We start from the raw sequence: 23,696 nt of genomic DNA, 5'->3' as shown, positions 1-23,696 counted from the left end.
TGATACTGGATTTTTTCTTCTTCCTTTTTTTTGGCAGGTTGGGGGGGGTGTGGTGGGAAGAGAACAAGACTTGGTGCTTTGTACAGGTAAGTGGCGAAATGGTTAATCTTAGATCTTTACTACAAACACCACCACGAATTCTCACAAGGCATGTGTGTGATATTTTATATATGATTCTATTGAAATTCAGTCCTTAAGCACTTGTCGGATTCTTTGAATTCCCGATGATACTTTCTCTGGTTTTGCTAATGTCAACTCGCAGACATTTGTATAGTTTGGGCGAGAGTTGCTGATTGATTTTGGATAAATGCTTTGGCCATGGTGTTCTAAGCAAGTACAATGATAAGAGAAAAAGCAGCTTCAGTCTTGCATGAATCCAAAGGAAATTACTCCAGAAGAACACAGATTTAAATATACTCTTAATTAAAACTTCACGGGAAACAAAGATTGAAAGTTTTGCCCCTTTGCAGAAACAGCATTGCTATGCACATGCACGTGCACATATCATTTTAACCAATTCGTGATCAATCATTGGAACGAGACGTATAGTGAGCTGATAATGTTGGTTGGGGATATTTGTAAAGGATGGCATTTCCCACTTAAATGCAGCAGTGCGATGAGAAGAGATGCTGCGGGTTTGTTTTCATGATACCTTGAAGAACGAAATATACCTCACAGTTACTTTGTATCATTTCAGTTGTAAGACTAGATGATGTACAAAATTTTGGCACTGATTGGTCTCCACCATGAATATTAAACACCCTAAAGATTCTCTCTTGCAAGCCTGTTCCTCTCAGTGATTGGACTGTAACCTTCGCTTCATAATTTTTTTTCCTTCCAATCATATGCATATGAGTTTAACTCAAACTCAAAGCCATGGTCAGTCCACACTCCCAAGGATTGCTGACAACTGGCATTCTTCATAACATCTGGTCAACCTACTAAAATTGTTGTTTACATATTGGAAAATTTGACGAGAACCTCAACATTGAACAGATTACTAAGTGTACAATTAAATATAAAATGATTTAAAATAGCATCCATGATCAATATGAACATAATTATCAATAGTCAAAATTGATTCATTGGATCAACAAGGCCCAACACTGACAGGAGGTTTTTCAGCAACCATGACAGCTCTTAAAACCTCTTCTTGCACTATTTGTTATACATCTTCTGCATCACTCTGCTCTTCTTTTGGAGCACTCTTTCCAATCTGTGGTTGTTTAGAAGCTGAGAAAGGAATAGAAAATCATTGAATACCAATTACAATTCACAATAAAGCAAGCATGAGGTTCAGAAACACCCAAAAATCATCCAGACAATGCTAGCAAAATAAAAGATAATAGAATGCTTCAGTATCATAATCTTTTAGCATTGTCAGCATAACATGCTATTATGAAATAAAAGAGCTATACATAGTGCATAAATAATTAAATACACACTCCATACACAGTTAACAGAGTCCTGTAAGAAGCTCCTGTAAGAACTTATGATTAGATAATCCCATTATTTTACAACAGCGTGCAACGACAATTAGAAAGGTTACATTGATGGCAATGAGAGTCAGCAATAGCCATAATTTACTAGATGAACAAAATGCGTAAATAATATATAAGAACAAGCAGAATACTCACATTTGAGAGAAGATCCAGCAAGACAAGTCAGCCTGGACTTTGTATTAGCCTCAGCCAATGGGTTTGGCTTCCCTTTGATGGCCATGCGAACATCCCAAACACGTATAAACCCATCGGATGATGCAGATGCCACTAAATATGGAGCATCATCGACACCACCATCTTTGGTAAGCACAACAATACCTTTTACACGGGTAGAATGTGCATCCTCGAAGCAATAAGCAACCTTCCCACTGTTTGTGTCCCATGCTGTAATACTACGGCTCTCACCACCAGTAAATAAAATTCCACTCTGCCAAAATCATAACATGCATACAGAAATTCAAGTTATAAGTAAAAAGAGAGCGAAAAACATGCATAATGGAACAATTAGCATAAGAGTACTTAAAGAAATTTGTCAGAACTACAAGTTAAGTAACATCAGAATCCTATAAGTTCATCCGCTATAACATTCTTCTTTCAGGTATTAGTTTACCCAGCTTTGGAAGAATGCCGACATCTCAAAGAACAGCTTAACTTTGACATGAAACTAAGCCCCATCAAAATCATGTCATTCAATTTATATGCCTATAAATCATAAAACAGTAGATTTGTACCAAAAAATGGTTTAGCTAAGAGGTGAAATAATTGAGCTTGTAGCTGTTGATCTTTTTGCCTCTTCTTCTATAAACTTTTTAGCATAACATTATCAACTCACACTACAATTGAATCAACCAACAAAAAATAACTAAAACACTAACAGCCCACTACCAAAACATTCAATTTCTAACAGTCTTACAATTAAATACACAAACATAATTCATATGCCTAAAACTCTCTAGAAAGTTAAAGCAGTAAATTTTCTACCAAACATTTTCCATTTTCCTCCATTTCCCCAACCAACAAACGTAATAATTATATTTTTTAAAATTTTTTTTATTAAATAAAAAAATAAAAACTAACCTCCCCAGAAGCAGCACAAAGAACTCGTTTTTCATTCTCCAACTCAAACAACAACCTAGCATCTTCAGCCAAATGAACTCCAATTTTCTCCTCAGAAGCCATAAAAAACCTCTCTCCACTCCCATCAAATTTAACAATCGTCGCTTGCTTCCCCAACCTACAACAAAAGCTCCTTTTCCCTCTCATCAAATTCGACATAGCCAAACACCCATCACGTGAGACACTCAATGCAAGCTTCCCAGAAGGATGAACAGCCAAATCATTAATACCCCTTTTATGGGACCTAAAGGACTTGAGAAGAACAAAGGGTTCGGTGTCGAAGATGGAGATGGAGCCATCAGCGGAGGCGGAAAGGAGGTTGCGAGGGAAGGAGAGGTTGGGAGGGGAATAGAAGGAGAGGGTAGTGATTGAGGAGGAGAAGTGGTGGAGGGGACCGAGGGAAGCGGCGGTGGAGAGGTCGTAGATGTGGATGGTGTCGTCGGAGGAGCCCGATGCGGCTGCGGGCCCTGCGGCGGCTACGGTGGTTATGGGGGCGTTGTGGGATGGGTAGGAGAAGAGTTGGGTTAGAGTGAGCGTCTGAGAAGACGGGTCGTAGTTTAAGGGCTTGAGTCTGAAGCCCCAAATAAAACGTTCGTAGGAGCCTGCTATCAGCGACATGGCTGTGGCTGCGGGGATTTTTCAAGGAAGAGTGGGAAGAAAGGGTTTAGTTTGGGTTTAGCTATGTCGGGGCCAGTGAACCTTCATGTTGACAAAAATGCACGTTTTTTTTTTTAATTTAATGTGATAAACAATTAAAAATGAAAAAAAAAAGTAAAATTGTCCTGACTTTGACTGTAAAATTTGGCTCAAAAAACAAAAAAAATTCTTGAATTATATCAATTTTACAATTAAACTCTTTCATTTCTATGGTACTTAAAACATCAATTTTCTTTTACTTGTATCTAAAAGAAAATTTTATTTTTTTTATTTTATTCGAAGAAGCCTTATTTCTAAGGAAAACGTAAGGGGCATTAGTCTTAATACCAATTATTACCTGCCACGTAAGAAAGTGGCTGTTGATGTGAATTTGGAATGACTGCTGACGTGGAATTTTTTTGCTACCGATATGAAAATTTTTTGTATTTTTCTCGTTCCACATGTTGAATGTTAAAGGCTATTGGTTAGTTAAAATATGCAATCAAGGTAAAAATAAAAAAAAAAGGAAAAATTGACTCGGGAGGAAAAAGAAGACGACTTCTTTCTGATTTTAAGTATGGTGTGTTGGGTTTTGGGTTTTTGTCTTAATTTTTTCTTTTATTTCTTGAATATTAATGTGTTTAAAATTTATATATATATTTGAATAGTGTTTAGAATTTATGTTTATGGTTTGTTTTAAAAATGAGTTCCAAATATATGCTGGAAATTATAGAATTGATTTCCAATCTCGAGTTGATCTTAAAATTATGCTTTAAGCCTTCTTTGTTAATAGTTTCTTTGTGTTTGTGTGTGAATAGTGGTCCTATTGTTGCCATAAAATTGCAGTTGTTGATCATTTGATTGACTAAAAATGGAATTGGTTGGGTTGGAAGAATGATTTTTGTTGATTGGACCACTGTATTTATGTATCATTTTATCGATAAAAAATAGTATGGTTGGACCATTAATGTTAATCAAAAACTTTAAATAAATCAAAAGTGAATTTATATGTGGAGGCTGAGGTAACATATTTAATTAGAATTTTTTATATTAATAAATTTGTACATTCTTCAAAAATATTCTATTTGGATGGTAGGGAAGACTGTTTTGAAGTTGACTTTGATCTGCTATCATTTTGGTATTGAAAGGTTTATTATGGAGTTATGGTTTTCAATATGTCATCTATTTACTTTAAGATCTCTAAGATGGAATTTTCAAAAGATTGATGTTGGTATTTGATGATGAGATTGTTCTAGATTTAATTGCTATGCTGACAAAGTGGTATTCTATAGTTCTATATATTGTGACCATGTAGTTAATTAATAAGCTTGATCTGGTCGATGGCATTCCTTTTACTCCTCTGAGTATGGAAATGTAGAGGGTGAGAAAGATGAGGAAGCTGAGGGCAATGTTGAGGGTGACCATAATGAGAGCAACAAGGTAATGACATAAATGCCTCTATGGATGATGAGGATAATTTAAATGATAATGAGCTTGGTAAGTCTAGCATTATCGATGGCGTTGATGAAGATGATTATGGGTTGATATATAGGAAATGACCTGCAATTAGGAGATGCTTTATAATCGGGTTTGAGTGTTTAATGAAAATGATGATGAGGACATCCGAGAGACTCGAAAGATATTAAAAGAATTCAAACAAAAAAGAGGTAAACAAAATGATGACTTAAGAGGACACAATTATTGTAGTTCTTGATGAAGTTGTAAATTAAAGTGATATTGATAGGGTTGATGAAGGTCATGGACAGTTAAAATTAAATATGGATATTATTCTAATGATGCCTAATCTGATAAAAATATGGATATTATTCAAAATAATGAAAAATAATGTAATATGGTAATATTATTATGTGATATTTTTATTTTTATCTTTTTTTTCCAAATTTAAGTATTTTTTTTTAATTTGAGCTTGTTGGAGTGTTTTAAGAATATATATATATATAATCATCTATTTAAGTTATTAATGAAAATCAATCTCTATAAAAATGTTCAAATAATCTGCAGAAGTTACTATTCAAAAGCAAAGTGATTGATTGACTTGAAAATTTTACCTCCATTAGGCTAGACTATTGGTTTTGGTATTTTGGATGAGAAAGACCAATGATTTGGGCCATAAGCCATAACCTTATTGCAAATTAACGATAAAGATGACTAATGAGATCAATTACCATTATAATCAATTATCAAAATATGAATAATTTTGACATACTGATTGAAAAAATTTTAAATCATTTAAAAAAAATTTAATCAAGTTCATATACTTTCATTTGAATCAAATAGACTATTTTAATTAATAGTTAATTAATTATCATTAGTTAATATAGTGGTAATATAAAAAATAAAAAATATCACATAATAATATTACCATATTACATTATTGTTCATTATTTTGAATAAAAAATAAAAATAAATTAAAATTTTTAAGTATCATATCTATAATTTTTTATTGAATATATATTTTTTCATGTAGTAGGGATCATCAATTTTTTGCCAATTTTGCTACTAGTACTTGTTTTTGGAGAAACATATTTTTATTTGAAAAAAAAAAAAGATTGATTATTTATATTGATGACTAGGCAAAGGTGATGGAGCTCTATGTATTTTTTAATCTTCAATTTTCTTAAATTTAACATTCCAAATTTCTGTGAATCTCGGCTCAAACAGGGGGACCAGAGCAGGAGTTTGCAAAAAATGTGGACTTTGGTCAAGAGGCCGAAGCCGAAACAAAACCCTAGTTCACCAAAAGTGGGTTCCTGCTGCACCTTCAAACGGTGTAACGACAAACACTACTCTGAGTCCGAGTACGAAACAAATAAAATAAAAGCAAAATCCTGAAACTATGTGGTCTCTCCATGGTAGTAACAGAAGAATCGTTGGACGGGGTTAATTTTAAACTTGTTTCTTCTGCATACCAAAATACTATCTCCAAAGTTCAAGCCATGAGTCAAGAACGGCAACAACCTTCTCCTGCTCCTGCTTCTCAGCCTGATCATCCTCCTCCTCCTCCTCCATTCGATCCCAGTCGAAGTAACTCTTTTTTCTCTATTATTTGTGCTTTCTGGGGCTTCTTTGTTTTTTCTTCGAAGGGTTTTGCTACCTCTGCTTCATATTTTCTGTTTTATCTCTCTCTTAAATTTGGGTTTCTGTTGGTTAGTCGATTTGGATTAAAAAGAAGGTGTTGTAATGGGTATTGCTTGGTTTGCGATGTTCCCAAAGAAAAAAAAGATATGCTTGAATTTTCTGCTTTTGCTTTCTGTGCTGATATGTTGGCAAAGTTCTTAATTTTGGTTTCAAGACGCTGAGTAATTAATTGTGATGTGTGTTTATAGTACTTGAAGTAGCTCTGATTATTTGTTGAAACTATCTGTTGGTGTAAAGGTGCTATCTTGGTTGACTTAATTCTATTGCTTTAACCTATATATTAATCTGTTTCTGATTGAATTTTTAAGGCTAATAATTGATTAATTCTTACAGTCGGTTGCTTCAAAAAAAACTAGCTAACATTGTTCTTTTTTTTTTTTGGTACAAGGCTAACATTGGTATAAACTCATACGCATGAATGCAAATTTAAGCATCTTCTATTACTTAAATTTTCAGATGGTTGGAAATTATAGCTATCATGGTGTTGATGAGAGGAAGGGTTATAGTTTGACGTTACATTTAGTCAACCAGAGTGGTAGCTTTATAAAATTGACTGTCTTGGATCTGAAAATTTTTTGTTAATGGGTTATTTGGCTTGGGAGGGTGTATGATTTTGTGATTATCCTGGATATAGGCGTTTAATTAGTTTCTCTTATGAATCTCACACTCTCTGTATCACTTCATATCTCAAAACTATTTATATATGTGCAGTGATTGGTATCATTAAGAGGAAGGCCTTGATAAAAGAGTTAGCTGCTGTATATCACGCAGAATGCCTTGCATACTGTCAAGAACTTCTGGAGCTTCAGAGAAAGTGGGATGAGGTATTTCATCTATGCATCTTTTGAGTAACTATCTTCTCATCAAATTTAATAAATATATAGAACATTTCTTAACTTTAAAATGGATGATTATTGTTATCACTTACCTTACTGCAATTAATTAATCTAGTTGCTCTTTGGTCTTTGGATCTCCTAGGTGCAACTGTAGCATATATTACTCTTCCTCCAGTCTATGATATGAGGAATCTGTTTGGCAAAACCTTAGTTTGTGCTTCTTTTTGTTTACCTATGTCTAGTCTGTAGGATATGCAAATGTTTGCTGCATAAGTAAACATATTTGAACCAATCTGAAGTGCTGCTAATCAGAGTTGGCCTTTTAGAGCTTAGTGAGGAGATTTTATTGTAGATATTATTGTGTAGCAGCAAACCCAGAAAGGAGTAGCAAATATCCCATTTCCATTTATATGCTGTTATCCCTAATCTTGGGTTCATAGAGGTCCATGGCTAATCTTCTCACCCCTGCTGTTAAGATCCTATAAAATTAGCTTTCAATCTAACAACTTTCATGGCTATATGTTCCTGGTAATAGTAGTAATCAACTGTGGTACTCATTTTCTCTCTGTTTGCAGCCATTTATTGATGTTAAAACACCTGATGATTTGAGGAAAGAGAAAATGAGGCCCCCAAAACGTCTGAAGAAGTCACGCTAAGCGTATTGTAAGAGTTGAGCCTAATCTTATACACAATGTTATATCTATTTACAATTTTTAAACTCTGCTGAATTTATAAATGCAAGTTCAAGATGCATCATGTTGCCCAATTTGCAGTTTGTTAAGTTGTCAGCAATACTTTGCCCTCATTTTTTTATATGGTCAGCTGATAACAGGCATTAGTATTTAGCCGTTCTTGGTTATGCCTATTCGCAGGTGATAAGATGGCTCTGCAATTTCATCAGTTTCCTGCATTGACATAGGGAACGTCTCTCTAGATAGCTAAGCAAGCAAGCAGAGGCCAAAAGCAATGGGAATCACTCCAGATTTATGATTACCATTGATGTACTGTATTATATGTAACATGAGGATGCATTACTTCACAAACAAATTTATGGTGTTGACACTTTGTATCATAGTCAAGCGAGCTAATGTTCTTAACCATCCACATGTTTGATCCATTATACCTTGTCATTGAGCATTTGATACTACTTGGAAGCCCCAAGTATTGAGCTACATTTGTTTCTTCTGCATTTGCTTGTATTGCGATTTAGATTTTGGTAGCTTGCCTGGCCAGAATTTGATAGCAATATACTGTTTAGGGTCTTCACTGCTTGGGAATATGCTAACATGTGAGATCTAAAATGGAAATGGCAGACAGGGTAGAGCATGTTTGTCATCATAGTTTGTTAATAATCCGCATATGAGAATGTCCAATGTAAAGGTGAGGGTGTCTAATTCCACAAGGCTACCTTTCACTTCCCCGTTAGGATGTGCAAAAAGTCCCAGACAAGGAATGTTCAAGAGCTTCTCACAGTTGTATTGGTTCTGTCCGAGCAGTCTAGGACTGGACTGCTACAACAGCCTAATGGTAATAAAGGATTAATTGTACAACAGAAACATCTTTTTTGGGCTCTAGTTATTTAAAACATTAATCTATACTCATTAGGCACAACCTTTCCATTGAACGGACGGTCTATCACTCAAAGAGATGTTCTTGTTTTCTTTTTCATTTTTCAGATACAGATAAACCTCTGCATAAAATCTTTATCCAAGGTAAATCATGATATTCAATTAAAATTTCTATATAAATCTGAAAATGGAAAAGTCGGTTAATTTGTATAAAAACTTGGTCCATAATCTGTTAACAGTTTCTGACATCTACCTTGTGTGGGTAACATTAGATTGCTAAAAGCACTGAAATACCTTCCATTCAAAAATCCTGAAGAGAACTAAAATTATCAGAATAGACAAACTATCATGAAGCTGAAAACCTGGTGCTCTCAGGATTATTTTAATTTCTCCTTTAGTTCGTTTACATGAGATTTTAAAACCTGCAACTATAGCAAAACTGTTGATTGTACACTTTCCATGCTCGTATTTCTCCAAAACCCTACTCTTATCTTTTGGAAGTAATGTGTATTTCTTGTTGAATTATCATCCTCTCATCATCTTTACCTGCAAAACAACATAAATGCAATGTAGTAAGGCAAAATCAAAAGTCAAACAGTCATTCACAGATGTTACAAGCTAGGACGTCAACAATATCTTACCTATGTCTTAACAATAGATGCCCATATCCTTCGGACTAGGCTATTCGGGCCAGTAGGAGAAGATATCTTTCCTTCAATGAGTTTTTCAGCTGCATGTCCCATTTCATGGACAAATTTTACAGACTCAGATAGTCGATTGAGTAGATTCATCAGGGCAATCACTTCATTCCGTTGCAACTGCAACTAGAGGTCAACAAAATGAACTTTAATGCAAATGACAAATTGTATACCCAAGAAAAGAAACAACAAAAAGTATCTTCGACAAATATGCTTAAAACTGGTTGCTAATGGAAACCTAGGATACATCCCGTGAAATGAAAATAAAAGCAAAAACCAGCTTCATAGAGATAATTTCACAAACTGATCTTTGTAGAGATCAACACCACTTTCTGTTCAAACAATGGCATTCATAGGCCATTTCAGTGGAAATAATTAAATAAATTGTGCACAAGATATAAACTATATCAGCCAGAATGGTGAACCCAATATAGCATTCATTCCTGTGACATATTAAAAAGTTTCGCTTTCAATTGTTTCAAATTGAAGTAGCCTCAGTATATCACCTTTGAGAAACTTGTAACTACTATTTTTCCTGGAATAAACATCAAGTGTAAAGCAATGCAAAGAATCTAGGTAGTATTTATAGTCAATAGATGATTCTCAACTAGAGGATTTTGCATATGTGACACCAAATTGTAGGCCAGGATTCCTGGAGGAAGAAATTCAATGGCTTCAAGAGAGCATATCCTATAAGCAAAAACGCTAGCCACATATCGGAAAAGAATCCATTAGGAAGAAATTAGAATGGGAAACTGAAAGTCAAAAAGTAGGAAATGGTACTTACAGTCTGACCCAAGTGCTCCTCACCATTAACAGAGAACAGAATCTTCAATGCAGTTCCAAGACCAAGAACCTGAAGCTTTCCCCAAAGCCGACATTTCTCACATCCTACACAGTCCATCAATGCACTACAAAGCCAATGACAATTGTTATGTCATTGCAATAAGCCACTTGAATCAGTGCACAGATATCAAATGTCAAAAATCAAAGAGAAAAAGGAAACAGTTCATTAAAGCTTCTTTGCTCATGAGGATCACTAAGAACCTGGAGAGAAGGTAAAAATACAATGTCAGATTTCATTTCCTCTTGAGGATGATGAGTTTTGAATGAATTCAGACGGTCTTAATGTGCTAACACAAATACGTTTTAAGAAAATGTAGTTTCCAGTTTTATATGTTTAACATCAGTAGAGATAAGAAATTGTAGCTTTTTACAAGCATTGCTGAAGAGGAATTGAGAGAAACCTGATATTTTTGAATTGTGCTTGTATTTTCTGTTTCAATTCGGGTCCTCTTTGTCCTTTCCACAACTTAGCTTCATCAAATGGGAGTGGACATGCAGCTTGCAGTTTTGAATTATAAACTAGTTGTCTCATTAGGGACTGTGTTTTTAGGTCCTCAGTGGGATTCCCAGTATTATATTCAGCTTGTTCCAAGTAATCAGCTGCCTGAAACCCATCGAGCTCTAGGAAGGTAAATGACTCCAGAATAAATATATACTCGAAAAGTAAACATCAAGGGAAAAGATTCATAAGTATTTTTCTCAACATGTAGTTTTGCTTTCGCCTACTTATGTGCTAGGCTGCTCAAGTACACAAACAGATTCATTATGTACTCATGCTACTCACCTTTGTCACAGCTCGGAGAACAAAGAGGAATGTGAAGAACAAGTTTTCAACACGATATGGATATCTTAAGACCCGATCATACATTAATTCGAGATTATTGCCCCACTGAAATCAGTAAAAGGAAAATAAAGAAACCATGTTAGACCTTTTTAAAAATCCAATGTGCCTAAAGTTTACAAATGAGCAAAAAAGACAAGCATTGAATGACAAGAAATTGAGAATTTATACCAAGTTTGTGGCTTCATCGAGTAGATAATCAGAAGCTATATGGATCGAAATAGATGAGTGAAGACCAGAAATCAATTTGTACAGTATTTTTTCTTCTTGGCATGACTCTTCAGATGGATCTGCATATCAGAGTAAAAATGAATAAAGGATTTGTGCAAAAAAGGGCTTCGGCATCCTTCATTCACACACACACAACCACTTAAAAGAAGAATAGAACTCACATTTGGGACAGTTCTCTGAGTAGACAGCATCCCATATCCTTCTAGCCGATGGACCGGTGTAACCAGTATAGCGTTCTGGGTTCAGTTGAAGATTCACATATGTCATCTCAGCTGCAAATGAAATTAGACAATCACTTAAGAGGATCACTTTTTGGAATATTAGTTTCAAACACCACCATTCTCACTGTCACTCTTATAATATCTGCCATTGCCAAGAGAGCAACAATAATCTTTACTGATTTGCATAAGCATCAATTAAATTTATCATTCTCAGGCGCACAAACAGCAAGATTAAGAGCATCCAACAATAAGATAAGCACAAAGATAAAACTGAAATATGTCAGAACTGTCAAGAAGAAATTTGGACTCACAATTATCTGTCTCGTCATCATGAGTCCAGGGGTTATCTGTTTCTGTCCACCCCCTAAAAGCTTTACTATCTAGCGTGCGGTCAACAGCAGCCTGTGGCTTTCCTTCTTGGCACATAAGGTCATCTGATGGAAGGCCTCGATGGTAGGGCTTCTTAAATAATTCAGGGAATTCACTTTCCGGACATTCACAAACACTACAGTCCCGCAAACGGCACATACCATCATCAGGCCAAAATGGACAGTCACACCACAACTTAACCTGCCCACGGCAATAGAAAATACCGGGCTTCAGAGAAAATCAGGTGAGAAAACATAGAGCATGAATTTCAAATGCAGCATACAAACTAACCCTGTCATGCTAAGAGGCAGATAAACTAAAAGGTTTCGAATGAGAATAGTCTATTCTATGCCCTACGTTTGTCTAACTTAAGCATCATAATAGTGGGATTTCTCAACAACTTAAACTAGTGAGACAATTTTCATTCTATGCACATGCTTCGACTTCAAAACTTGCATAAATCTTAGAATCACTTCCTTTTCACTCTACACTTAATGCAAGTATGAAAAAAAAATACCAGATAAGAGGAAATGGAAGCTCTAACTGCTTAGACAGAATATAGTAACCACTGAACAGAAAGTTATAACTGCTAAACTGCCTATTTGCCATCCACTACTCTGGTAGTTTCCTATAATTATCTGTAATCAATACATAACCATTTATATTGAAAAGCTTTCTAGTTTCCCACATCAACCATTGTGAAAATTATCTCCACAATAATAAAATAAGACATTTACATAATATTTCCATCACACAATGGGCATCGGACAATAAGCTAACCTTGAAGTATCGAAAGAATGGTGTTTTAACAAGTTCCTGAAGTAATGGATGTAATACTTCCTCATTAAGATGGTCTACAGTCTCATAATCACAACAACAGTCCTGTACAATACCGCTATACTTGTGTTTGCCCTGCACAAATTGAAGAAAACAGTCATTGTCATACAAACAAAATGTCAACCACTTCATCATTCAACCTAAAAAAAAGGAGGGAACAAAAGGACAAATGACAACACGTTTCAATGAATTCATAAAAAGGCTGCTTAGAAATTCAGAAATCAAAAGGGGGGATCACATAAATAAATAAATGCGAAACTGGGTATTTAAATTTGGACCAATGTGACTCAAAGGAAAGTAAGAAAAAAAAATAAAACCTTTCTCCCCATTTCAATCTAAGTCTCCGCCATTTTTGAGTTCCCAAATAAAACTAGGCAAACGGTATCACTTTTCAATGATTCATTTATACATTGCCAACAATTTATAAGCAAAAGGATAAATTCAGAAGAATTCAGAAATGGGCAGTTGAAATTGGCGCCAACAGAACAAAATCAAAGTGAAAAAAAAAAGAAGAAGTAAACTTCATTTTTCATTTCGTTCCAAAGATTATTTCCATTTCCTAAGTAACCAAACAAAACGGAATGGGTAAAAAGAGAGAGAAAGCGAAACCTGAGAACAATAACAAGACTTGTTAGTGTCTCCAAACAGAGAGATCTTTAGTGTACTTTTAGAAGCCAAAGCTATTGCAACAACAATTGTAATGAAAGCTCCAATCACCCATCTCCGCCTCATTTTCTCACTCTTCTTCCCCTTCTTAACCTCTGATTCCACCATCTGCTACCTTTTCAACAAAGCAGAAAAAGACCCAGATTGCTAAAACACTGAAAAAACTTGATGGGTTTTTTGCAATGAAAAGAAAACAAGAGAAATTCGGGACTATTTTTCAAGAATAGAATCGTCAAGGTTAATAGATTACTGGGTTTTATGGTTGGGTTATTTAAAGGGAGATTTTGGGGTTAAGAAAGGTAAAAAAATCTATGATTAAAAGGGGATCAAGGTGGAGAGGAAAGATGATGTAAAAAAATTGTGGGCGTTTTGCTCTCCTTTGATGGTTTTTTTTTCTCTGCCTCTCCTTTACAGTTTCAAACCATGGGCACGCACTGAGAAAATCAAAGGGGTAGGATTTGGTCATTGAAGGTGCACCCAAGCTAAGTACTGTATTAATTACGTCATCAAGAAAAGATGGTGGAAAGAGGGACAGGAACCTTCCTTTGGAAGGGTTTATTTCAACGCTTTTAGTGGAAGACTCGGCGTTGACCTTAGTCAATATTAAAAAATAAAAAATTGCACTACTGAATTCGAAAATAAAAAATTAAACACGCACTTATCAATAATAAATAAATAAAATATAAGATTCAAATTTATTAATTTACTTATGTCAAAGTGTATCTCTTATAAATTGTGTTACAATTATCAAAATATTATGAAAAACTCATACTTATAAGTGAAAGATCTTTATGTAATTTTTTTTATTAGATAATTGTAAAATTATAACAAGAAGAATTGCAAGTGAAATGCTTTAATTTAATTTAATAAATTAAATTTATCACATATTTCTAAACGAGCATAATTTTCTATATTATATTTTTTAATTTAACTTAAAAATGATTTAAAGAGAAACTATTTTTTTAACATTAACTTTTGATTAATTTTAAATGAAAAAATAGTGAAATTATATTTTTTCAAATATAAGTCAATTTATCACACTAAGCATAAGATCCGAATTAAAGTGATAAATTGTGACTTTATTTCATATATAAGCAAACAGACAATTTTGTTGCAAATGGAGAACGAGGGTTCAGCCTTTGGGCTAGGCTCAATATTTGATGTTGGGTTAAGATTTTGAGCCAATCATGTTTGGGCTAAGATCCGACACGGCTCCATAAAGCTACAACTAACTATTAGTAGTATTGTTCCCAATACCAAAAGAAACTACTAATAGTATATTATATTATAAAGAAAGTTAATTTTTAAAAATTGTTTTTTTTGTTATTTTTAATTATCAAGATAATAAAAAGGAATAAAAACAATAAGTAATGAGAAGTAAATTATTTTAAGTTATTTTTTGTCTAATTGGCCATGTGGTTAGTTGGGATGAGCTTTAACTTTGTATTAGATTTGAACCATCAACACCCTTAAATGTATAAGGTAAAATTTTCGGACAGTAAATTGAAAATCTGTATTAAAAGCATAACAAATAAGCCTGAACCGCCCTCTTAACAATACAGTCTCAATTCATAAGATAACGAGATAAAGAGAGCAGAAAATTCTTGGGGTTTTATGATCAATGAAATACGATTCCTGTTTACTACTTTTTCTCGTCCTTGGTTCTACAAAATATCACTTAAAGGCTCCCTGACCGTTGTCCATAGCAGTCAAAGTGTCAGACGAGTTTGACAAACAGTCAATGAAGAGAGAGTGGATGAAGGGTTCATGATTCTGTTGCTGCCATTCTGCTTCAGGAAATAAGAAAATCATGGTCAAGTTTTACTTCGCTCGACAATCATATCTTTCTTACTCATGATTTCACATAGGGATTTTTTTTCATAAATCCCGGAAAACCACATGGAAAATGATTGCTTTCACCATGTAATCATTTTTCCTGATGCCTTTTGTCTGCTGCTTCCATCTGCTTCTTCACCCAACAATACCCAATGCCTTCCTCTCCCCTCTCTCTCTTTCTCTTTCTCTCACAGGATAATTAATAAAACATGATAAGTTTCCAGAATCTCAGCTCTTTATTTATTGGAACTTAACTCATCCAGCCAGGACAACGTACAGTACGGAAAAACCCTTTCACTTCATTAATTCAAGTTGTGGGGTTTTTATGTCTTGAAAATTAGACCTAATACTGATGAAACTAATGATGAACTTAAACGAAATCACCTATCAGAAACTAGATTATGACACCCATCATATGTTGTTAAGGAAACATTCACAGATAAACTCCATCTTCACTCGGGTGACGGGTAGTAGCCTAATTGTTCAATTTTTTTTTTTGAGGAAAGGGAGCGTACTCGATCATGTTAATGGAGAAACAAATGAACTGAGAATAGAGCATTGTCATCTACCACAATCATGTTTCATCCCCCAAATCAATGAGCCCTGCCCCTGCCTCACAGACAACATCACCGCGTCTTTTTGTTCTGGAAATCGAATCTCAAACGGGTAAAAGTAAACTTCCCAAAATAAATATAGCATGGGAAAATATATGGTCGAGAATCAATTCATCAATAGAATCATCTGGACATTGCCAAAGGCTCCACTCTGTCTAAACTTCAACCAGAGACATCAACGATCAATTTGTGTATGCTTAATCAAATTAATTATCCAAACGCCTGTACTAATCAAACATATTTTTCAGATTAAACTGCTTTAAATGGAAGGAACTCATCAGTCCGGAGAATGCAGAAGGCCAAAAAAAAAGTTCATTTATTTCAAGCCCATTTGATAGCACTGACAACCTAGATAAGAGAGAGCAGGAGGGTGGGGGGTTTCTTTATTCAATTATTTAATGTTGATTAATCCTGGGCATCATTTCCTGGGAAAATACCGTTAGTCAACCGAGTGACTTCGCATGGCATGCATGCCATCGGCATTTGTTGTAAGGAATATGATGTGTCACCATTTTGTTCCCCCACTGAGATGGATCTTTGTATTATTTTTTTTCCTCTTCTTTTATTCCATCGCCGGCAATCACTTTATCATATGTTCTATGCGTGCTTTTAATTTGCAATGTGGAAAGAATTGAAGATTATGTATTGAAAAATCGATTCAGAAGACAGAAAATTAAAGAAGCATAAAAACGTATCGTTGAGTCATGGAATTTTCTAAGTAGTGGTTAGTAATAAGTTTAAGCTGTATAATATGAGAATCTGTCTACTTTAATGCTCAGGACAAAGAAGCTGACAAGCCAAGAAAAAAGCTCAGCTCACATTGGCGTCACCCCGTACTCTGTACAGCAACCCTAGAGAGCTAACTAGTTATAATTGAAACAGAAAGCCTACACACAAATTGAAAACCCCTCCATTTTAAAGGAAAAACAAGCAACGAAAAGGAGATAAGATCAAAGAGCAAATCATAATTCATAATTTAATATAAACATAAAAGTTGATAATAAATAAGAGTTAGGCCTAGCCAGACCAGAATATTCCGGTGACTAGTATGAAATAGGAATGTTGAACGAGAAAATCAGAGCCAAAGTGCACCAGCTTCTTTGAGGAGAGGGACCAATGTGCCATTGATGTGGCAAGCCATGAGTGTTTCAATGCCACCAAGGAACTTGCCACCAACAAACACTGCAGGAACGGGCTGTCGACCATCGGCGGCTAGCTGAAAGAGGACAGCTTGGATGTCAGGGCCGGAGACGTGGTGGTCGAGCTCGATGATGGTAGGGCCGACTCCGAGCCCGAAGAGGAGGCGTTTAGCCACGGTGCACATGCAACAGCCACTCATGCTGAACAGAACTACTGCGTTGGTGGAAGCCAGTTGTCTCACTATCTCGTATGGATTATCAAGCTTCATTGTTACTGATGCCTCGCTGTCTAGTGCTATGTTGTTCGCCATTGGAATCTCAGTTTTTTTTGCCACCTGCATCTTTGGGTTTGATCACAACAGCAAAAGATAGTAGAACAAGAAAAAGAAGAAGGAGGAAATGTGATGAAACCTAAAAGGTAGATGAAGCTAAAGGGAGGTGACAAGGTTTTTTTAAGGTTGAAGAGAGGAGGGGGATGGTCAAACCTAATAAATTGAAGCAGAGGTGAAAAAGAGTGGGAAATGAAAAGGGCGTTTGTGGGTATTCTGAAACAGAGTAGAAATGTTAAACGAAACTGACACAGTGGGTAATATAGAGTAGAATTGACTCTAGCACTTTTACATTGTATACTTATATAAAGTAGTACAATATATACATATTTGAATAAAAATGAAACATTCTACGCTTGCTATTACTGCATAAACTTTGCTGATATTTTTATAGAACCAAGAAAGTATAAAAACAAAGAAACACCTAGAGAGATTATCAAAAAGATGAAAAGGAATATCAATCCTGAGAAAGAGCGGAGAGGTACCTGAAACTGAGCACCCGGCAAAACCTGACGGGGCTTGACTTCTGCCAATCTCTTCCAAGTGTACGGAGACAAGTCAGTGTTACGCCCCTCTAAATCATCTACCTTCAGAGGCAGGCATGCCTTCTTTGACGTTGCAGAGAAAAAAAATATATGCACCACTCACTCGCTATATATATATAATATATATAAATATCAATTTGAGTTTTTATTTCTTTATATATATATATAACACAAACAAAACCCCTTAGTTTTTCAAACACGCTGCCTGCAGTCAAAGAATCAAGAATATCAATGTTGAGATATATATACTTACACAAAAAAGAGCAACAAAAAGAAAGATGAACAAAACTTTCATGCAGGTTTCAGAGATTAGTGTGTGAAGGATGGGGTGGGACCCTTTATTAGAAAAAGTACCAAAATATCCCAACAGAAAAGGATTCTTGTAAGCTAGTCGCTCACGCCAATATCAGAACTCATCAGAAAGGAACAACCCTAGCAACAACAAATAATATCCTCATAGACTGATTGGTTTTTTTCTCTTTAAACGCGTGAGCCTTGTAGTACGGCGACTTGTTTCGGTTTCAGCAGGTAAAGGGAAAAGAAAACTGTTGCATTTTTCTCTTATTTTTTATGCTTTTCAAGTGAAACTGAAAAAAGAATTAAATCCTAAACAGGGAGTAGCAATAAATAAGGGTTTTTCTTTTATGGGTTTGTGTGGAGAGGGAGAGGGGAAAGGCAGCGGTAATAAGAGGTGATTACATGAAAAAGGAAACCGACAAGCCGACATAGAACGACTGAAACGCCGTCGTTGGGAGGGTCAGTGAGTCGCTTTCTTTCTCTCCTCAGAGTGGCAGCAGGGTGTTTGTCCTTTGCTTACTGTGACGCAGTCAGGTCATGCCTCTTATTTAACCTCAGCCCCATCCCTAGCCTTAGGATCCCATATTTCTTAGTTTACAGTTTTCTTTTCCAGATTTTAATTATAATATTTACACTTGAAATAGTTTATTTTATTTAGAGAAGATAATTATATCGAGCACAAAAGCAAATATCCAGATGTAAATATAAAATAAATTTTTATTTTAATTTTCTAGAAAGAATAGTAGTAAGATGTTCTCCGACCCATTTATACTTTCTTTTTAATTAAGTAACCCAATTATATATTTCATTATGGCATGCATTTGTAAAACCAAAAAAGGGCTTCTGAGTGAACTCTCCAATTTGAACAGTTAATTTGTGGGTGTAGTAGCATTGGCATAATGATTTCACCTTTTCTTTTATGAGTTTTAACAAGGATGTTCAGATCAGATAATAGGAGTGATCATTATATATTGTAAATTACACTGCAAAATGTTTCACCTTTTATGGAAAAAAATGCAAGTAAAAACGACCGGTTTAATTCTAGTTTACTGGTTTGTATTTTTTTAACCTGGCAATGTACCTTTCCATTAAAATCATTATATACTGGTTTTTATATTGGAAAGTGCCATCATTTGTAAATCAATATATGTTTAAATATGATATAAATTTAAGCATACAGGGACTTTATTATTATTATTATTTGTTTTCTTTACAAACATGCTAGTAATCAATTTTAAGTTGTAAATCAATCAAATTGAAACATTCAAAATAAAAAAAATTAAAAAAAAAAACAATTTTATGCATGAATCACTACTTTTAACAGGGATAACATTGAGAGAAGTACATGTATATCAATGGATTGGAATCCATCATGATCATTAGCTTAGCTAGTTCAAAGGAGAAGAGGAAGGAATGAACCAAAAGAGGAAATAATTAATTACTAGTAAATGATCCTCGACGGGTCATCTCTCATTCAAAAGAGTTTCTTGATATCCGAATATCCTACCCCAAGCACCCCCTAGAGTGCAAGCAAGAAACTGATGTATAGCCCCGAAACAGGCTTCAAAAGGGTCCCTAAAGTAAACATTCCAACATGAAAAAGACGACTCTACGTTGTTCTTTAGCTTTCCCCACAAATTCAAAAGGCAATTCTCGTTTCTGTTTGCAAGAATTGCCGCTGACTGAAGATAAGCAGAGGCTGCAGACTTGACCAGTCGGTTCCTAATGATGATTTTGGAATAATCGAACTCATTTCCTTCTTGATTTGTCGAGCGGCAGGGGGTGGTGATGAACTCAAAATAACGTCCTTCAAGCTTGTGTAGCGGGGTTCATCTTCGATGTCAGGGTCCGTGGAAATCGAAGAATTCCTAGTGAATTTCAATAAAGGAATATTTTGTAGCTTTTCCAAATCTGCGCCCATGATTAGCCATGAGAGGTTGATGTGGTCGACAATGTGGGCACCTTAGAAGCAGGAAAACAAAAGAAAATTGTTGTATAAGTTCAAAGATGATCAAACATTTTCTCTTGGTTTCTGTTGATCAGCATGAACCTGGAAAGCGAAAGAGGAAAAGGCTCCAGGTGGAAAACAATTGCAAATTCAGATTGTTGCGTTAGCTTGTTTAACGCTTTTTGCTATAGAGAGAAAAATATTTTACGTAAAATTAGGTTTCTGTTTTTATGCAGGTAACGACATTTTTATGGGCAATCCTTTTATGTAGCCAATTGACACGGACAACTTGAAAAGATTGGTTTCTTTTCGAGCTTGCATTCGATCTCAACATAAACCCGTAAAATTTGCAAAACATCCCAATAATCTTTGGATTAATATTCGATACAGTGTCAACCTGATACATTATTAATAAAGTCAAAAAAATAAGATCTATATTTTATTTTTTTTAAAATGTCACCTCATTAATAAGGTGTCAAGATTTAATAACTTAATAATTCGTAAAAACTATACACTATCAGTACATCAAATACTTTTTTATAATCTTTAAATAAAGTGTCAACGTTTTTTGTTTCATTATCTCTAAACATTGAAATATAAGAGGAGAGGGATTTAAGATTCAATTTGTCTGTTATAAGTAAGTGTATATGTCAGAGGAAATGCTTAATTTTGCAAATCTATGGCCAAGTGTAAGCATATATTTTGTTAGGCGTGCTGTTGAGCATACAATGTGTAGGGTGTAACTTGATTTTAGCGTTGCAGAGTTTGGGCTGACTGATAAATGCATACGAGATGTGAAACGATTTTGGGTTAAGTTGACTTGAGGTTAAAATTATTGCATCAAGATGTATTTTGAGAATTTGTTTTCTTTTCATAATAAATTATTATGATTTTGAGGGAAATTATTTTTTTTATTTTATATAAAGTAACAAGATATAATGTTTAAAAAAGTTCTAAACTATTCAACAATATTCAAATAAGTCTTTTTTTATTATATTCAATCAAATTTTTATACTTTTATTTTAAATCAATTACACTCTTATAATTAATAATAGGTTAATTAATATTAATCAAAATACCACTTATCATTTTATATTTACATGATACTGATATGGCATTGATGTAAAGAATGAAAAATGTCACATGATCATATTTAGCGGTGGAGTTAGAATTTCAAATTTGAGGGAAAAAAACAAAAAATTCAATATTTGAGGAGACGAAACTATAAAATTTATAAAAAATTAAAGGTAAAATTATAAATATTTAAAACAAAACAAAGAAAAAATTATAAACTTTCGAAATTAGGGGGGACCCTAACTAACCCCCTCTCTTCGCCTCTATCATATTATTATATTAAATTAATATATCATGTTATCATCAATTATAATATGTCAATATACAATATCATCATCATTTATTATATATTAACATACCACATCAGTACTATATGGTATAGAATGATAAATAACATTTTGAATAGGTCAATTATTAATCATAAAAATATATTTGACTTAAAATAAAAATATAAAAAAAATTTTAAATTTTTTTAAATAATTTAATTTTTTTAAACTATTATATCAAGTAACAACAACAACAACAAATATTATATTCGTTCTAAGCATCATTGGGGACTAGAATTCTAAGTAGATTTTTTGCTTATGAAATGGGTGTCTCTTCATCATTTGTAACTAATGTGATCTAATCTCCTTTTTGTTTATTGAAAGTTGTCTTTCTTTTTATATATCAATAAGTAGAAATTTATTAAAAAAGTATAAAAATTGTACCAATAATAACAGTTTGATCTCTCATTAATTACTTATAACTCAAAATCCAAAACTAAGTTAAAGGGAAAGAAATCCAACAAAATGCCTTCCAACTCATTCAATCAGAATATGGAATACCGTAATCAGCATCTGGTTGATAAGGCCATGCGCATTTTCCCATTAAAATAATGGAATCAACCAAATTACTAGGACCTGAAACGCTACTTTTGCAATGGGTGAGAAGCATTTTTGACCATTGACTGTGCCGAAGAAAAGGAGTGAAATATTGGTTTGATTTACAAGCCATAACAGGAAAAATCTAAAGAATTTAAAAGCCTATTAATAAAAGCAAAAGCAATTTACCATCAAAAGAAGTAAAACGGAACAAGAAAAACCCCCAAAAGGTAAATGAAAGTTCTCAAAAACTAAAAACTAGTTTTATATCGAAATGTGAGTCAAGATCAAAGCCCTAATCTATTGAAACACATTGGAATAGCCTGTTGGTGTATTTTTAAAATTAAAAGTTATATCACATGATGAAAAGCTATTTTAGTTTAAAAGTTATATAATATAAAGTGATATAATGTATATATTGGATTATAGACAAGTTTTCATGTGAATGGTTATATCTCTTGATAAAATAATATTCAAATGTTATGAAATATATTAAAAAGATACTATAGTTCAAAAGTTAAATATGAAAAGTTATTATTTTATATTATAACTCAATGGTTATAATTTATGGAATGAATAATCTTTTCAAAAGATGATTATTAAAATAATAATTATATTTAAAAGTTATGTTAGGTAAAATGAAAAGATGTCTTTTAGATAAAATAGTGCCTTAATAAAAAGATTGTGTGACACACTTACAAGACTATATAAAGGGTTTGTTGCCAACCATTTTGACATATCAACATAAACACTAAAACAAAAGTAGAAATATCAAGAGTAAGAAAAGTATTTTGTTTTAATAACATAAACACTTAAGTTCTTATCAATTACAAAAGCTTTTAAATTTTTTATAATCTACTTGTTACAGAAAATAGATTCTAAAACCAAACAACTTTACAAACCCTCGGATGTGTCTAGCGATCTATCCTAGTTAAGTGTAATACGAAGTTAGACGTTGATTTCAATGTATCCTTAAGACTATTCATATTATTTTCCTTTATACACCAAGTGGTAGGGATATCATTTACACCAACATAGCCACATTTCTAACGCAATACAAAAATCTGGTGCGTGCAAATCAAGAATGACATAAAAGAATAAATGGCAGCTAGCGTCTTCAACTCATGATGGAAACGGGGAAACAAAGAAAAAAGAATAAGAAAGATGGCTCAAGGGAGACACAAGGGCAATTTTGATCATCAAAATGTCCACTTGCATAATAGTTTAGCTGACATGCTAGTGGCAAAAATGAGAGCTCCGACGAGTATAACTGGTTGCCCAACGATGTTTATCGCCAGGGTATTCTGAAACCCAACGGGGTTTGTCTCCTCCTGTCTTCTAGGATATGAAGACGGGGTCTTTGAAATTTACCCTAAAAAGCATCCGGAGTGATGAGATTCTCAGTTTTTTTCCAGTATTTGAAAATGATTAACTGAGAAGCTTGGACTATTTGTCTTGTTCATGCAGACTGATACAAATACAAGTTGTGTTTTAGTTAGCTAAGACTGTGTTTGTTTTGGGTCGT

At 34.1% G+C, this 23,696-nt stretch overlaps 4 protein-coding genes across 4 annotated transcripts; 1 reads left to right on the top strand and 3 right to left on the bottom strand.

The window, feature by feature from the left end:
• Positions 1–109: 109 nt before the first annotated feature.
• LOC110423915 (Transducin/WD40 repeat-like superfamily protein) lies at positions 110–3,296 on the bottom strand. Its single transcript, XM_021438338.2, has 3 exons — positions 2,580–3,296; positions 1,638–1,929; positions 110–1,233 (listed from the first exon to the last, which is right to left on the bottom strand). The coding sequence occupies exons 1-3, from the start codon at positions 3,234–3,236 to the stop codon at positions 1,166–1,168; spliced, it is 1,017 nt and encodes a 338-aa protein (XP_021294013.1). The 5' UTR covers positions 3,237–3,296; the 3' UTR covers positions 110–1,165.
• A 2,625-nt stretch (positions 3,297–5,921) lies between these two features.
• On the top strand, positions 5,922–8,421 carry LOC110424463 (uncharacterized). Its single transcript, XM_021439027.2, has 4 exons — positions 5,922–6,299; positions 7,125–7,237; positions 7,825–7,912; positions 8,122–8,421. Exons 1-3 carry the CDS (start codon positions 6,125–6,127, stop codon positions 7,903–7,905), a joined length of 369 nt encoding a protein of 122 aa, XP_021294702.1. The 5' UTR covers positions 5,922–6,124; the 3' UTR covers positions 7,906–7,912; positions 8,122–8,421.
• Positions 8,422–9,112: 691 nt separating this feature from the next.
• On the bottom strand, positions 9,113–14,030 carry LOC110424009 (endoplasmic reticulum oxidoreductin-2-like). Its single transcript, XM_021438469.2, has 10 exons — positions 13,470–14,030; positions 12,804–12,935; positions 11,966–12,224; positions 11,595–11,705; positions 11,374–11,492; positions 11,146–11,250; positions 10,763–10,965; positions 10,303–10,426; positions 9,459–9,641; positions 9,113–9,363 (listed from the first exon to the last, which is right to left on the bottom strand). Exons 1-9 carry the CDS (start codon positions 13,632–13,634, stop codon positions 9,459–9,461), a joined length of 1,401 nt encoding a protein of 466 aa, XP_021294144.1. The 5' UTR covers positions 13,635–14,030; the 3' UTR covers positions 9,113–9,363.
• A 3,020-nt stretch (positions 14,031–17,050) lies between these two features.
• LOC110424726 (glutaredoxin-C9-like) lies at positions 17,051–18,048 on the bottom strand. Its single transcript, XM_021439381.1, has 2 exons — positions 17,930–18,048; positions 17,051–17,450 (listed from the first exon to the last, which is right to left on the bottom strand). Exon 2 carries the CDS (start codon positions 17,424–17,426, stop codon positions 17,052–17,054), a length of 375 nt encoding a protein of 124 aa, XP_021295056.1. The 5' UTR covers positions 17,427–17,450; positions 17,930–18,048; the 3' UTR covers position 17,051.
• Between the last annotated feature and the right edge of the window lie 5,648 nt (positions 18,049–23,696).

This window comes from Theobroma umbraticum, unplaced genomic scaffold (genome assembly GCF_002168275.2).
Source record: "Theobroma umbraticum cultivar Fairchild unplaced genomic scaffold, ASM216827v3 scaffold_204.0, whole genome shotgun sequence".
NCBI lineage: Eukaryota > Viridiplantae > Streptophyta > Magnoliopsida > Malvales > Malvaceae > Theobroma > Theobroma umbraticum.
This window is presented reverse-complemented; position numbering and strand designations above follow the sequence as displayed.